The sequence below is a fragment of the Salvia splendens genome, chromosome 5 (genome assembly GCF_004379255.2).
Source record: "Salvia splendens isolate huo1 chromosome 5, SspV2, whole genome shotgun sequence".
Taxonomy (NCBI): Eukaryota; Viridiplantae; Streptophyta; class Magnoliopsida; order Lamiales; family Lamiaceae; genus Salvia; species Salvia splendens.
Genome location: NC_056036.1, coordinates 33729298 through 33742508, shown reverse-complemented (window position 1 = coordinate 33742508; position 13211 = coordinate 33729298). Strand labels below are relative to the sequence as shown.

The window sequence follows — 13211 nt, the reverse complement described above, 5'->3', positions numbered from 1 at the left end:
ATGCAAATTTTGTTTTCTCTAATGGAATTAATTTTCACTCGCAAATTATATTACCAACCATTACAATTTCAAAAGATTACTTTATGAATTTTCTGCTACTTGTATGCATGTTTCACGCAATGCAATGAATCAAGACACTGCAAACCCAATCCTTAAAGTTATACGACCATACTTTTTCATGATTCTGCACAGAATTCTTGGTCTTTGAAATGGAATCTTTGAATCCATATTTTAAAATGTTGTGTACTTCAATATAATATTCAGTCTTTTTTGTTTCTTATTAATAGCATAATCTACCTTGGTCTTGTTAGCGGATCGTTGTGTGGTTCTCTAAGCAAGAATATCTTTAATTGTAACAAGTCAACTATCGAAAACTTAAAAATATAAATATAAATAAATATAAATTAAATTGAAACATTAAAATCACGGACAACCCAAATTACAAGGAATAAATTTACACTAGTAGTCAATATATAAACAAATTACACCTTCAATAAAATTTGTGGATTCGAGAGGCATGACTAAATGAATGTAGTAGTACTACTATTTAGTTGTAGTCTTATAGATGGCAAAAAAGGAGATTGGAGACAAGTTTTAGCACAATACGAATATCAGAATATGCACAAAATTAGTGGTTTTAGGTCAAGCGCATTAGATCATGTTCTTATCAGGTTGACCCATTAAGAATCTTAGTATTATTTTTATTCTTTTTAAAAAGATTATATTTTAGTTTTATTCTCTAGGTTATTGTAAATCAACTTTAAATAGTATGAATCATATTTTTATCGAGTAAATCATATTTATTTGTGTAATTTCAGGTTTTTAATGTGTAATAGTATCAGGTTTTTATTGTGTAATAGTATCAGGTTTGAGTCGTTCTCGTATCATGTCAATCCATATTACTATTCTTTGGTAGACACACACTTAATAAGTATCTTAAGACTTAAACCACACATGTAATGTGTACAAGCAATCAGGAAAAATGCATATCATCGATCAATGAGCACTCAAGTCTACGTTTTTTCTAGAAAAACATGTGTTTGTTTAGTTAGTCTTTATGTGAGAACAAAGTCACACACAATGAAAGATGAGATTTTGGCAGTCTCAAATTACTATTCTTTGGTAGACTGTTGACTTTTTAGCATATGAACTTTCAATGCTTACCTAACTAATTTTGAGTTCTCTTGCTGCATATCCTACAAACTAAAAACTCCAGTGCATAAAAAAATAGCAATCAATAATAAAATTAAAATTCTTTGCAAATCTCAATAATTATAGTATATACGATCGTTGTAATCTTTGCGGGTCTAGATTTATTTGCAGCCCATTAAAGATAAATGAATCTTTTATCACAGTTTGAATTTTTGCAGAAAAGTTTCCATTTGATTTTGAATAACCAGACCTAGCTACTTTAAATTCAAATTGAACTGCAAGATATATATAGTTGAATCTGAGATCTTCCAGATAGTTTATTCTGTTTTTATAAAGTAAATGAGAGTCCAATCTAAGTATCACTTGGATATACTCATTAATTATTGCAGCTCTTCTTTTCTATTTCTAGACACAACATGATTGATAAACATGTGATGTCGTCATAAATTCTAAGAGCGATATGCCTTGTTTGGAAACAAGTATTTCAACTTTGTATTAAAAAACTCACAACTTGTCAACGTATTTGATTTTATGTTTTATAAAAGGGCTAGAAAATTATGAGCTAGACACAGACTTGAAGTTAGAGCGTCACATAATTTTGTATATGAAATGAAAATGGCACTGTGTTAATTAAAAATGATGAGACTTGAGTAAATAAACACAGTACTATATTTTATGATCAAATTAGTCCATGAAATTAAAGACTTCCTCTTTTATCTTAATTCTCCAGTTTTTATCCTCTTTAATGTATGATCAATCAAATCCAATATCTCATTTATCGATTGACTTTATATTTATATTGCAGTAATTAACTACACGTGAGAGTGGGAAGATGGAACTCTTCTCTGTGAAGAGGGCAGCGAGAGATGAAATGGAATTGGGTAATGTTAATTAGTGAGTTAATTTTAGTCCTTTCACATTGTAAGGCACCAGATAATTCAAACTTTTTTAAAAAATTCCCAAAAAAATAATTAAGATAAACAAACTATAATGAATTAGATATACAAAGCTCATATGGAGTAATTATTTACTCAAAGGCGAACGAGCAGGTATGCATGCCCAATCAATACTAAGCTAAATAACTGGTATGAGTTCTTTTTCCGTTGGTACAACACATTTCATCTATAAACATACAAAATTGCCAAAATAAAAAGAAAGAAAAGTTTCACATGATCAAGTAGTCGTGATAGAACGCATTGTCGAGAGAATCCGACGTGGCGGGGGTGGTGTCGTGGGAGCTAGAAATAGGCCGGTCGGGGAGCAGCGTGCCATCCTCGTCGCGGTAGTCGGCGAGGGCGGCGCCATCCGAGTCCATGTAAGGCGCGATGTCGGAGTTCTTGCCGGTGAGCTCCTGCACCAGCGCACGGAACCTGGCTTGGCTGGTCCTCACCTTCATCGGGCTCGAGATGTACACTACTTTCAGCGTTTCGTCGGGCTTCTTCGATGCCCTCTTCTTCGGCGGCTGCGGCAGAGGGTGGTGGCCTCTATAATTATGATCCATTATGTTATGTTAATGTATGTTTGAATTCAGAATTGAGAGCGAGTAGGAGAAGTGATTTTTATAATAATTGTCAAGGTTGTTTCTTGGAAGGAGAAATATGAAGGTTGGAGGAAACTATCCTATGTTTGCCTTTTACGTATAATAATTGACTCATCCTATCTATCACCGCAGCCTTAAGTGACTGCCGTTTTCTTCCTTTCTTCTTCAATCTTTATATTCAATTACTATTCAATCTATTTATTAAAGATATTTATGAGGATTGAAATTCCTACTTTAATCACTTCCGCTTATAGTATAATGAATTGAAGGAGTACTAAGCTATAATATTTGGACATATTTAATGGTATGTATTGAAGTTATGAATCCAAACATTACACACAAAATACCAAACGAAACCAGAGAATTTTAAGAGAGAAAACTAGAGAAAAAGAGAGAAATTTTTATTGATCTAAACTCAAATGTACAACCTTACAAAGAGATGGCTCTGCTCTATATATGCTTCTCCAGCTGACCTCTAATGAGCTAAGAAAAGATATTTCATCCGGAAATGCCAGCTGTACAACTAACTACCTAACTAACAATCGTGCCAGCTGTGTAACTAACTTCCTAACTGAATCCAACGGCTATTATTCATCTGCGCTTCATTCTTCAGCTGAAACCTGCTTCAACACCCCCTCTCAAGATGGACAATATAAGTTGTGAAAGTTCTTCTTGCCAAGAATGCTTCCAAATGCAGAAGCTCCTAAAGGTTTAGTGAAAATGTCAGCCAATTGTAGATCATTCCGAATAGGCATAGGTTTGATCACACCTTCCAAGTATTTCTCCCTCACAGTATGACAGTCAATCTCAATATGCTTCGTACGCTCATGAAACACTGGATTAGAACTAATATGGACTGTTGCTTGATTGTCACAAAATAAAGGAACTGCTCTTTCAACTCCAATACCAAAATCTTCCAACAAAGCTCTTGCCCACACTACTTCACAGGTTGCATGTGCCATGGCTCTGTACTCGGCCTCAGCTGATGATCTCGAGACAGTATGTTGCTTCTTTTCCTTCCAAGAGACCAAAGAAGAGCCAAGAAATAGACAATAACATGTCATGGATCGCCTTGTATCAGGGCAGGCAGCCCAGTCTACATCTGAGAAGATGTTAAGTGTAGAATCATTCTTGCTTGAATAGAATAAACCATATCCTGGAGTTCTTTTCAGGTATCTAAGTATTTTCTTAGTGGCTTCCCAATGTTCATCACAAGGCTTTGAAACATATTTGCTGAGTTTATGGACTGCAAATGTTATATCAGGTCTAGTTATGCAAAGATAGAGTAATCTGCCGATTTGTCTTCTGTACTTGGATGGATCCTTCATAGGATGTCCAGTGTCTCTGATTGGATCCATAGGAACTGAAGATGGTTTACATCCTAGCAATCCTGCATCTCTGATTAAATCCACTGCATATTTCCTCTAAGACACTAGAATTCCTCCTTTATTTCTTGCTATCTCAAGACCAAGGAAATATTTTGGAACTCCCAAATCTTTGAATTTAAAAAACTGAGAAAGAAAGACCTTGAATGCTTCTGTCATATCTGGTCTATCAGTGGCAATCATCATGTCATCAACATACACAACAACACCAAAGAAATTTGAATTATCTTTCTTGAAGAAAAATGAGTGATCTGAGGCTGATTGTTGAAGTCCAAACTTAGCAAATACTTCAGATAGTTTGAGATACCAATGTCTAAAAGCTTGCTTCAAACCGTATAAAGATTTGTTTAGTTTGCACACAAGTTTTGGTCCATTAGAATTGCCCCCTCAACAATAAGCCAAGGAGGAAGGTACATATAAATTTCTTTTTCTAAATCACCATAAAGAAAGACATTATTAATGTCCAAATGTGAGAGTGTCCAACCTTTGACAACAGCAATAGCAAGCAAGAATTTCACAATAGTTAACTTAGCAACCGGGGAAAAAGTGTCAAGGAAATCAACACCCTCAAGTTGTGTAAATCCTTTAGCAACCAAACGAGCTTTGAGCCTCTCTATTGATGCATCAGCTTTATATTTGACCTTATACACCCACTTACAATCAATGGGTATTTTTCTTGGGGGTAAGGGCATAATTTTCCAAGTGTTTGTCTTTTCCAGTGCAGATAACTCTTCTTGCATAGCTTGCTGCCAATCAGGTGAAGAAGATGCATGGGAATATGATTTCGGTTCAAACACATCAGTCATGAGAACTATGTATTTGAGGTGTTGGGGGGATAATTTGGATAGAGAGAAGAATTTAGATATAGGATATGGAGTGGATGATGAGACAGAGTTGCACAGATAATCAGTTAAGTGAGAAGGAGGTTTAATGACCCTTCCAGTTCTGGTGATTGGAGCAGGATTGCTGAGATTAACTGGAGATGGAGTATGTTGTGAGGCAGAAAGATTTGGTGAGGCTGAATCATTAAGTGAGGCAGAATGATTATTTAGTGGTGCTGAATTATTGGGTGTGGCTGAAGTATTTTGTGCGGCAGAAGGAAATGAAGAGGGATGCAAGTGAGAAAAGGGAAATGAGTCTTCATGAAAGACTACATGTCTGGTTATTATTCTTGCATAGAGTCAAGACTTAAGACTCTATATCCTTTGTAGCTTGAGGGATATCCCAAAAAAACACATCTAGAGGCTCTTGGAGAGAACTTGTTTCTGTCTCTGTGAATAGTATATGCAAAACACAAACAACCAAACACTTTCATGTGAGTGTAGGAAGGAGATTTATTAAAGAGGACATGGAAGGGAGTGGTATCATTTGGTAATACAGAGGAGGAGATTCGGTTGATAATATATGATGCGGCAAGTACACTATCTCCCCAGAAAGTGATAGGTAAATGAGACTGAAAAAGGAGGCTTCTAGCCACATTGAGCAGGTGTTGGTGTTTTCTTTCCACTCTAGCATTTTGCTGTGGAGTTTCTACACAAGAATGTTGGACCAAGGTGCCAAAAGAGGTGTATAAATATGGCAGATTGAATTCAGGTCCATTATCAGATCTTTTGGTTTTAATCTTTCTAGAAATTTGTGTAGAAATGGTGTGAAAAAACTGAGTCAGTATAGTCTTGACATCAGATTTGTGTTGCATGAGAAAAGTCCACACAAACCTAGATTTATCATCAACTATAGTCAAAAAATAGGTATAATCTTGTGTGGTGCATGGGGAAAATGGACCCCAAATGTCACAGTGGATTAGATCAAATATATCAGAGGCTACAGAATTAGAAATGGGAAATGAAAGGTGATGTTGTTTAGCCAAGGGGCAGACTTCACAGATATAGTGAGTAGTTTTGGAAAAAGAGAGAACATCATTCATAGATTTGAGTTTATTGAAAGACAAATGGCCAAGTCTTTTGTGCCAGATATCAATAGCAACTACAGATTTTACACAAGGGCTCAAGTCTGAGGAACTTGGAGTAAGATCAGTGGAGGTGTCAAGAGAATAGAGGTTACCAAGTCTGCTACCCCTCCCAATCACAGTCCCCGGAGAAGCTCCCTGAATGAGGATAGAGTCATGAGTAAAAGACACAGAACAAGACATAGATGAAGTGAGAGAACTGATGGAAATGAGATTGAAATAGAAAGAGGGAACACAAAGCACAGACTGTAGGGTAATTGTAGGTGTTAAGTGTATGGTTCCCATAGGAGTAACACCTGCCCTAGCACCATTTGGCAGATTCACAAAAGCATCATAAACTGGAGATGCATTAGTGAAGAAAGTAATATCACAACAAACGTGGTGAGTGGAACCAGTGTCAAGTAGCCACAAAGATGATGACAAAGAAGAAACAGCAACAAAGGGTGAGAATATAGTAGTACCAGTAAAAGGACTTGGCTGAGTAGAAGTGAATGGAGGACTTGGTTGAGTAGCAGGAATATGAGATGGAGATGGAGATGGTGATGAAGTTGATGTAGATGTAGATGTGGATGTGGCAGCAAGCTGTGTATGCAACAGAGAAATAAGCTGATGGAGTTGATCAGAGGATGACAAATTAGGTGGTGCAGACAGTGGACTAGCAGTTGTTTTATCACATCCTTCATAAATAGTCTTCAACATAGTTCACCACTTTAGAATTAGAGAAGTCTTTGTAGTTCGGCTTGCTTCTGCCCTTACCATATCCTTGAGGAAAACCATGTAAAGAAAAGCATCTATCAACAGAGTGATTAGTGCGGCCACAATGAGAACATAATAATCTTCCTCGGCCAAAATTAGAAGAAGCTGCATTCACACTAAAAGGCGGTTCACTGGTGGAAATTGGAGAAGAGTTCATCAAACTTCCATCAATAGTACGTTGTCTCTCCTCTTGAATAACTAGAGAGAAAGCCTTAGACAGAAAAGGCAAAGGCACCGTTGATAAAATAGTGGATCGAATCTGAGAGTAAGAAGGATTCAAACCAATTAGGAATTGAATTGTGCATTCAGCTTCCTGGTGTGTATGCCACCGCATAGCACTATTGCATCTACATGTGCCACAAGTGCACCAAGCAGCAGGTTGTGAATGCTTGTACTCATCCCAAACGATTCTGAGATTAGTGAAGTAAGTACTAACATCAGGATGCCCTTGCACAAGAGCCATAAGTTGTTGCTTAAGTTGATATGATCTAGCTGAATCACCTTAGAGAAATGATCACTGAGATCGGACCAGATTTCATGAGCATTATCTAAATACATAATGCTTGAGCAAATTTGTGGAGAAACATAACTCCGCAACCACGAGACCATCATACTATTGCATCGGATCCAAGCGGAGAATAATAGATCATCATCATGTGGTCGCAGCAAGGATCCATCCACAGACTGCAGTTTGTTCTTAGCAACTAAAGCGGTAACAACAGATCTGCTCCAATTGATGTAATTGGAGCCAATGAGGACTTGAGAAACCAGCTGGAGGCTCGGATTATCGCTAGGATGCAGATAATATGGGCTGGTATGATCTTCAGCCGGAACAATTGCATCACCTCCGCGATTGCCACGATTACCACGATTATTCATCTTGAGAGATGAGGATAAAACTCAACACAAAGAGAGAAGCGGAAACGAGACGATTACATCTGATACCATATTGAAGTTATGAATCCAAACATTACACACAAAATACCAAATGAAACCAGAGAATTTTAAGAGAGAAAACTAGAGAAAAAGAGAGAAATTTTTATTGATCTAAACTCAAATGTACAACCTTACAAAGAGATGGCTCTGCTCTATATATGCTTCTCGAGCTGACCTCTAATGAGCTAAGAAAAGATATTTCATCCGGAAATGCCAGCTGTTCAACTAACTACCTAACTAACAACCGTGCCAGCTGTGTAACTAACTTCCTAACTGACTCCAACTGCTATTATTCATCCGCGCTTCATTCTTCAGCTGAAACCTGCTTCAAACAGTATGTACTACATATATACTATAATTGAATATTTTAAAATAAATTAAGTATAATATTAGTTTAAATGATGAAGGTAATAACCTAAAAAATATTCCTAAACTTTAATATAGTTTAATAAATTAACTAATTGCTTTGTATATTTCTATCTATATAAGCTACTCCTACTTATTATAAGTATAATTTTGAAAATGTGCCTCGAGTACAAGTCTAATACTAAAAATTTGGTACATGTATGTAGTATGAACAGTATTTTATTGAATTAAAAGGTTTAATAATAAAAAAAATTGGGTGCGATGGAAAAAAAACTAGAGCTTGGATTTGGGAGCATGGAATGTAGTGTGGAAAATGGGGCGATTAGCCCGGAGACTAAACTGATTGACAAATTTGACGTCTCTTTTTTTTATTAAATTTGTTCAGATATAATTGGACACCTAAGTTTTCCAAATCTTTCCTATATCTATTTTTCTCTATTTATATTTAAATAAATAAATAAATAAAATTGTCGCTTTCATCTCTTGTTCCGACTGGATCATGGGTGTGGACGTGTGGTGTCAAATAAAACTATGGATTCTTGTTTCGTACGATGATGAATTTATGAAATGAAATTTGTAGAGTCTGATATAACGAAAAATGTCGTCCATAGTTTTGAAAGATAGATACGATACAACCACCGTCAATTATATATAACATGGATGAAAAACGAATTTAATAGAGTTTTCTGTCTTCAAAGATCGGTGATGGGATCGGTCGACCTTGATCCCATCTGAATCCATCATTAATTATGAGATAATGTTTATGACTAATATTTTTATAAATCCCCATCATTTATAATTGGTGCCATGATTTATAGTTATCGGTGGGGAGTGATCAATGTTAACTCATCATTTAATTGCTAACTACAATTAATTTAAGACCATAGGATTTTAGAAATCTTGTGGTTGTGGTCTAAAATTTGTCACGTGTAATTTTCATTTTTATTAATTAAATCGAAAAATATAAAAAAAAACTATCAAATTGGGGTTTTGGATGAAAATATCAATATAGTGTTTCGAAAATATCAACACAATGCTTTGAGAATGTTAACACATTGCTTATATTAACATTCTACATGTATTATATTGACATATTTTATATACTATGTTGACATTTGTTGTTGTACGAAAAAATTGAAAATTTTTGAAAAAAATATCAAATTTTAACATCGGAACATGTGCAAATGAGATCTCGTTAGAATCCTTATGAAATTATCTTTAATTTGATATATGTTGTGCAAAAACATAATTCAAATCGAGAAAGTTATATGCGTTTTAAAGTTATGGGATATTTTTCAAAAGTTAGTTATATGACCTTAATACTGTTTTTTTTGTTGATCGTATTGACAATTCGAGGCTGATGATCTAGGCTCCTGATTTGAATATCTAAAGGGTATTATTTAATTATAGTTAACAAGTAATGAGTTAGCAATATAACGCTCATTTGCCGTAAAATTCCCCTACTGTAAAGTACTCTTATATCAAAATGTTATACACAAATCTTGATTTATCGAACAAATCCTCATATTTAATCTAGACCAAGTAACAGAAAAGACATTCACGTTGCAAATACCAAAAATATGTAAAGCCATCATCATCTCTTAAATTATATCAATCTTGAAAACTTCAATTCAACTGATTATCGAGTCGTTTAGGCATGGCGCCCGTTGGCCCGGCCACGAAGACTATCGGGTTGAGACTCCTGGATCTGTAGGGTCCACTTTCGTTTCTAACTGAGTTCGATCCGTTCTTCTACACCGATGCCTACTGGGTTGAGGACATGGAGCCGAGTTGTGGGCAACCTCCTGCTCCTGAGCCGCCGAGGAGGAAGAAGAAGATGGTCGGGAAGGAAAAGGCGCTAGCAGTCCAAGTCCCACTCCCATCCAACGATCCCAACGACGAGTACGTCGTGGGGCGTACTGACTACACCCCGGAGGAGTACACGAAGGTGGCTCAGTGTTGAGTCGATATATCGAAGGAATTCGATAAATTCCAACAACCAGACTTCGTGCAGGATGTGGGATCGCATTGAGGCCAAATACAACTCGGTGAAGCCGAGTTGGGCGTACAAGCGGAGCAAGGATCAGCTCCGCAAGTGTTGGGATCGGATCAAGATCCATGTCAACAACTTCAAGGATATTTACACGAAGTTCAGGGACGAAAGAGCCAACGGTGAGAGCATGAAGGATGTCATCCAGAAGTCAATGGCCACTTACCAGTCAAAGTAAGAGCAGTTCAAGTTCTACAACATTTGGCTGATCTTGAAGGATAAGCCGAAGTTCGACAGAGGGAACTCGACCGCATCCTCAGCTGCGAAGCGGACGAAGAACACTGCCACACGCGGTTACACAAGCAGCGGCCCATCGCCTTTGGATCTCAACGCTGAGCCGGAAGGGAGTCCCGGCACGCCTACGTCTACTTTTAGACGTGCCATTGGCAACAAAACTGCCAAACTTAGGCCAAAGGGAAGGCGCCCGCGTCTGGATCGGCTCCCCCCGCAGGCTGCGCCTCCTCCGTCTACTCAGCTCGTGGCCTCAGCGCTCCAAGAGTTCGATGGTTTCAGCGAGGGTGTGAGTATAGGTTTATACTTGACGCACAAAACAGCCTTCATAAGGAATCCGATCCGAAAAAACGACGGAGGCTTGAGAAGATGATCAAGAATATGAGCAAGAAGTTAGATTTAGATGACTAGTTAGGTTTTTATTAATTTAGTAATGTACTGTAGTTTTTTAAAGTAATTTTTAGTTTAGTAATTTAGTTTTTTTAGTTAAGTATGATGTAGTTTTATTTTAGTAAGTAATACAGTTTTTTTTAAAATTTGTGGTGTTTAATATAATATATTTTTGTATTTTTGTAATTAAAAACAAAAATAAAAAATAATAATATTAAAAATTAAATGCAAATTGAGTTTAATTGATAGGGCGAACACTAGGGCGAAACCATTGCAGAAAGAATGGGCGGACTTAGAAATACTGATGTGGCAACCACTAAGGCACCCACCGGGGCATCCATTGTGGATGCTCTTAGCCTAATGAATTTTTCACACATTCACTTAAGCATACAAGAAAATCGACTCTTTCAAACTTCAAAATCACATTTCGATGATAAATTAAAACTCTATATAGTTCACTTCAACAATAAGAAGATTACAAATTCTAAAACTTGGGTGAAAGTATGATGACCATATTTATGTAGCACCAGTTGGTAATGGACAATCAAGTTCACTCACAAAAGGAGTAACTAGTTTGATGCCTTTGTTCAGTAAACATAAAATAGTCTTTGTTTATCAAATCTAATAGCTTGCAAGCTGGAGAAACGGCAAAGGAAGAGACCCGTTTCTCCAATGCACATGGAGCAACCCAATTCTCATCCAACACATATTCTTCCAAGGCATAACATCAATAAGGAAATGTGATTCAAAAGTAGTTGCTTCTGAAGAAGTTTTTAAGGTACTCGGATCCCTGATCCTTGGTCGCACTATCTGGGGTGATTTCAGGACGACCTAAAACATATTGGCCAAGAATGTGGTGCCGCTGCTTTGAATGCTCCACGATGTTATTCAACTCTTCTGTACCCTTGAAGAGCAGCATATCAATAACCTGCACATTGTTTGTTAAGAGTAATGAGAATGTTTTTATATATGCCTGTTTATTTCTCTCCTAGAAGTGTATACAGACCATACAGTTTAATCAGCTAATACGCTGACCCTAGAAGTTACACTCAATTACTCATACGAAGGGTGCCTGTGATTGTGAGACCTGACTGTTTGAATCTTGCCCACTAGTGAAAAGAGATTAATCTTGACAAAACTTCGTGAACATTTCCTTCCATATGTCATATCAACCACTTAAGACAAGAACACTCACAAGAAACTAGAGTTTCATACTTCTGGCAATGGTGAAAGAAACCAGGGAGAATCATGACTGGGAGCTTATTAGAGGGAAACAATATGTATATTACTAGATAGAACCCTATGGCTATGTCAAAGTAAAAAAATCAGATTCGTAACTAGAGAAATCATAATACAGTTTTTCACGACATTGCTAGAGCCTCATAACAGACTGATGTGGTCAAAATCCAAATTTAAATTTATGCAACATAACATGCAAAATTATCTCACTTTGATTTCTACTCCTTCCCATGAGTTGGTGCGTATACTGTTATACTCCATGTTATCCAGTATCCGGTATCAAAATCAGAGTAAATACTGACATTTGCATTTGAGTATGAGTAATTGTTCCAGTAAACGGAATGATTTGAGATTTGTAAATTATCACATCAGTGCCAAAATCCATCCTATTGATAGCAGCACTAATTCCATTTTAGCTAGAGCTAACTAGTTCCTACATCAAAAAGCATTGTTCAGGTAGCAATGGAATAGTGCATGCCACTCGAAAACTCGAACTTGTGGCTAGAGCATAATCCATGTAAAAATTCTGCCATCTGATAGAATTTCCTTAATCCTACTATCAGTATTAAGTGAAAATTAGAAGCAAAAAAATTAAGAAGCTCCCAACTTGCAATCGTAATCCCTAACATCTGAGGACACTAGGAATCTTTATCTAATCAATTTAGGGTTGATATACACGGATACATACCCAAATGAAAACGAAACACGTAAAAAAAATACCGAGGAACTGAGAAAATAAACACATTTTCAAATAACCAGCACAGGCACATTGCAAACCGAATAATTACTCCATAGTTTCCCTAATTTGAATGGAGGTAACTCTAATTCCTTCGATTCCCGATGAAATCCGAAATTGATGTTAATAATTGGGGAATAGAGAATAGAAGAGTGAATTGAAGGGACCTTGGGGTTAGAGATGTGAGCATTCTTGCGGATCTCGGAGGCGACGATAGAGCGAAGCTGAGAGGGGGTAACGACGTCGTCGATGGTGTAAATCTCCATGATAGTGGGGATGGATCTGCAGGCGGTCTTGAAGAAGTCGAAGACACGGCGGCGCGCCTCCTCCAAGCTGGCCGAGTTGGGCGGTACGCGCAAGTACTTGACGGTTGACGCCATCGCCTTTGCAGCGTGTCGATCTGTTGAAGCAGCCAAGACCAAGAGGAATTCAGAATATGGCTCTTCTGAAACGACGTAGTTGTA

The 13211-nt window shown here is 37.0% G+C and overlaps 1 protein-coding gene across 1 annotated transcript; it reads right to left on the bottom strand.

Moving 5' to 3' along the window:
• Nucleotides 1–11177: 11177 nt before the first annotated feature.
• Nucleotides 11178–13211, bottom strand: LOC121805965 (NADH dehydrogenase [ubiquinone] 1 alpha subcomplex subunit 6-like). The gene is made up of 2 exons (XM_042206021.1): nucleotides 12915–13211; nucleotides 11178–11700 (listed from the first exon to the last, which is right to left on the bottom strand). Exons 1-2 carry the CDS (start codon nucleotides 13125–13127, stop codon nucleotides 11518–11520), a joined length of 396 nt encoding a protein of 131 aa, XP_042061955.1. The 5' UTR covers nucleotides 13128–13211; the 3' UTR covers nucleotides 11178–11517.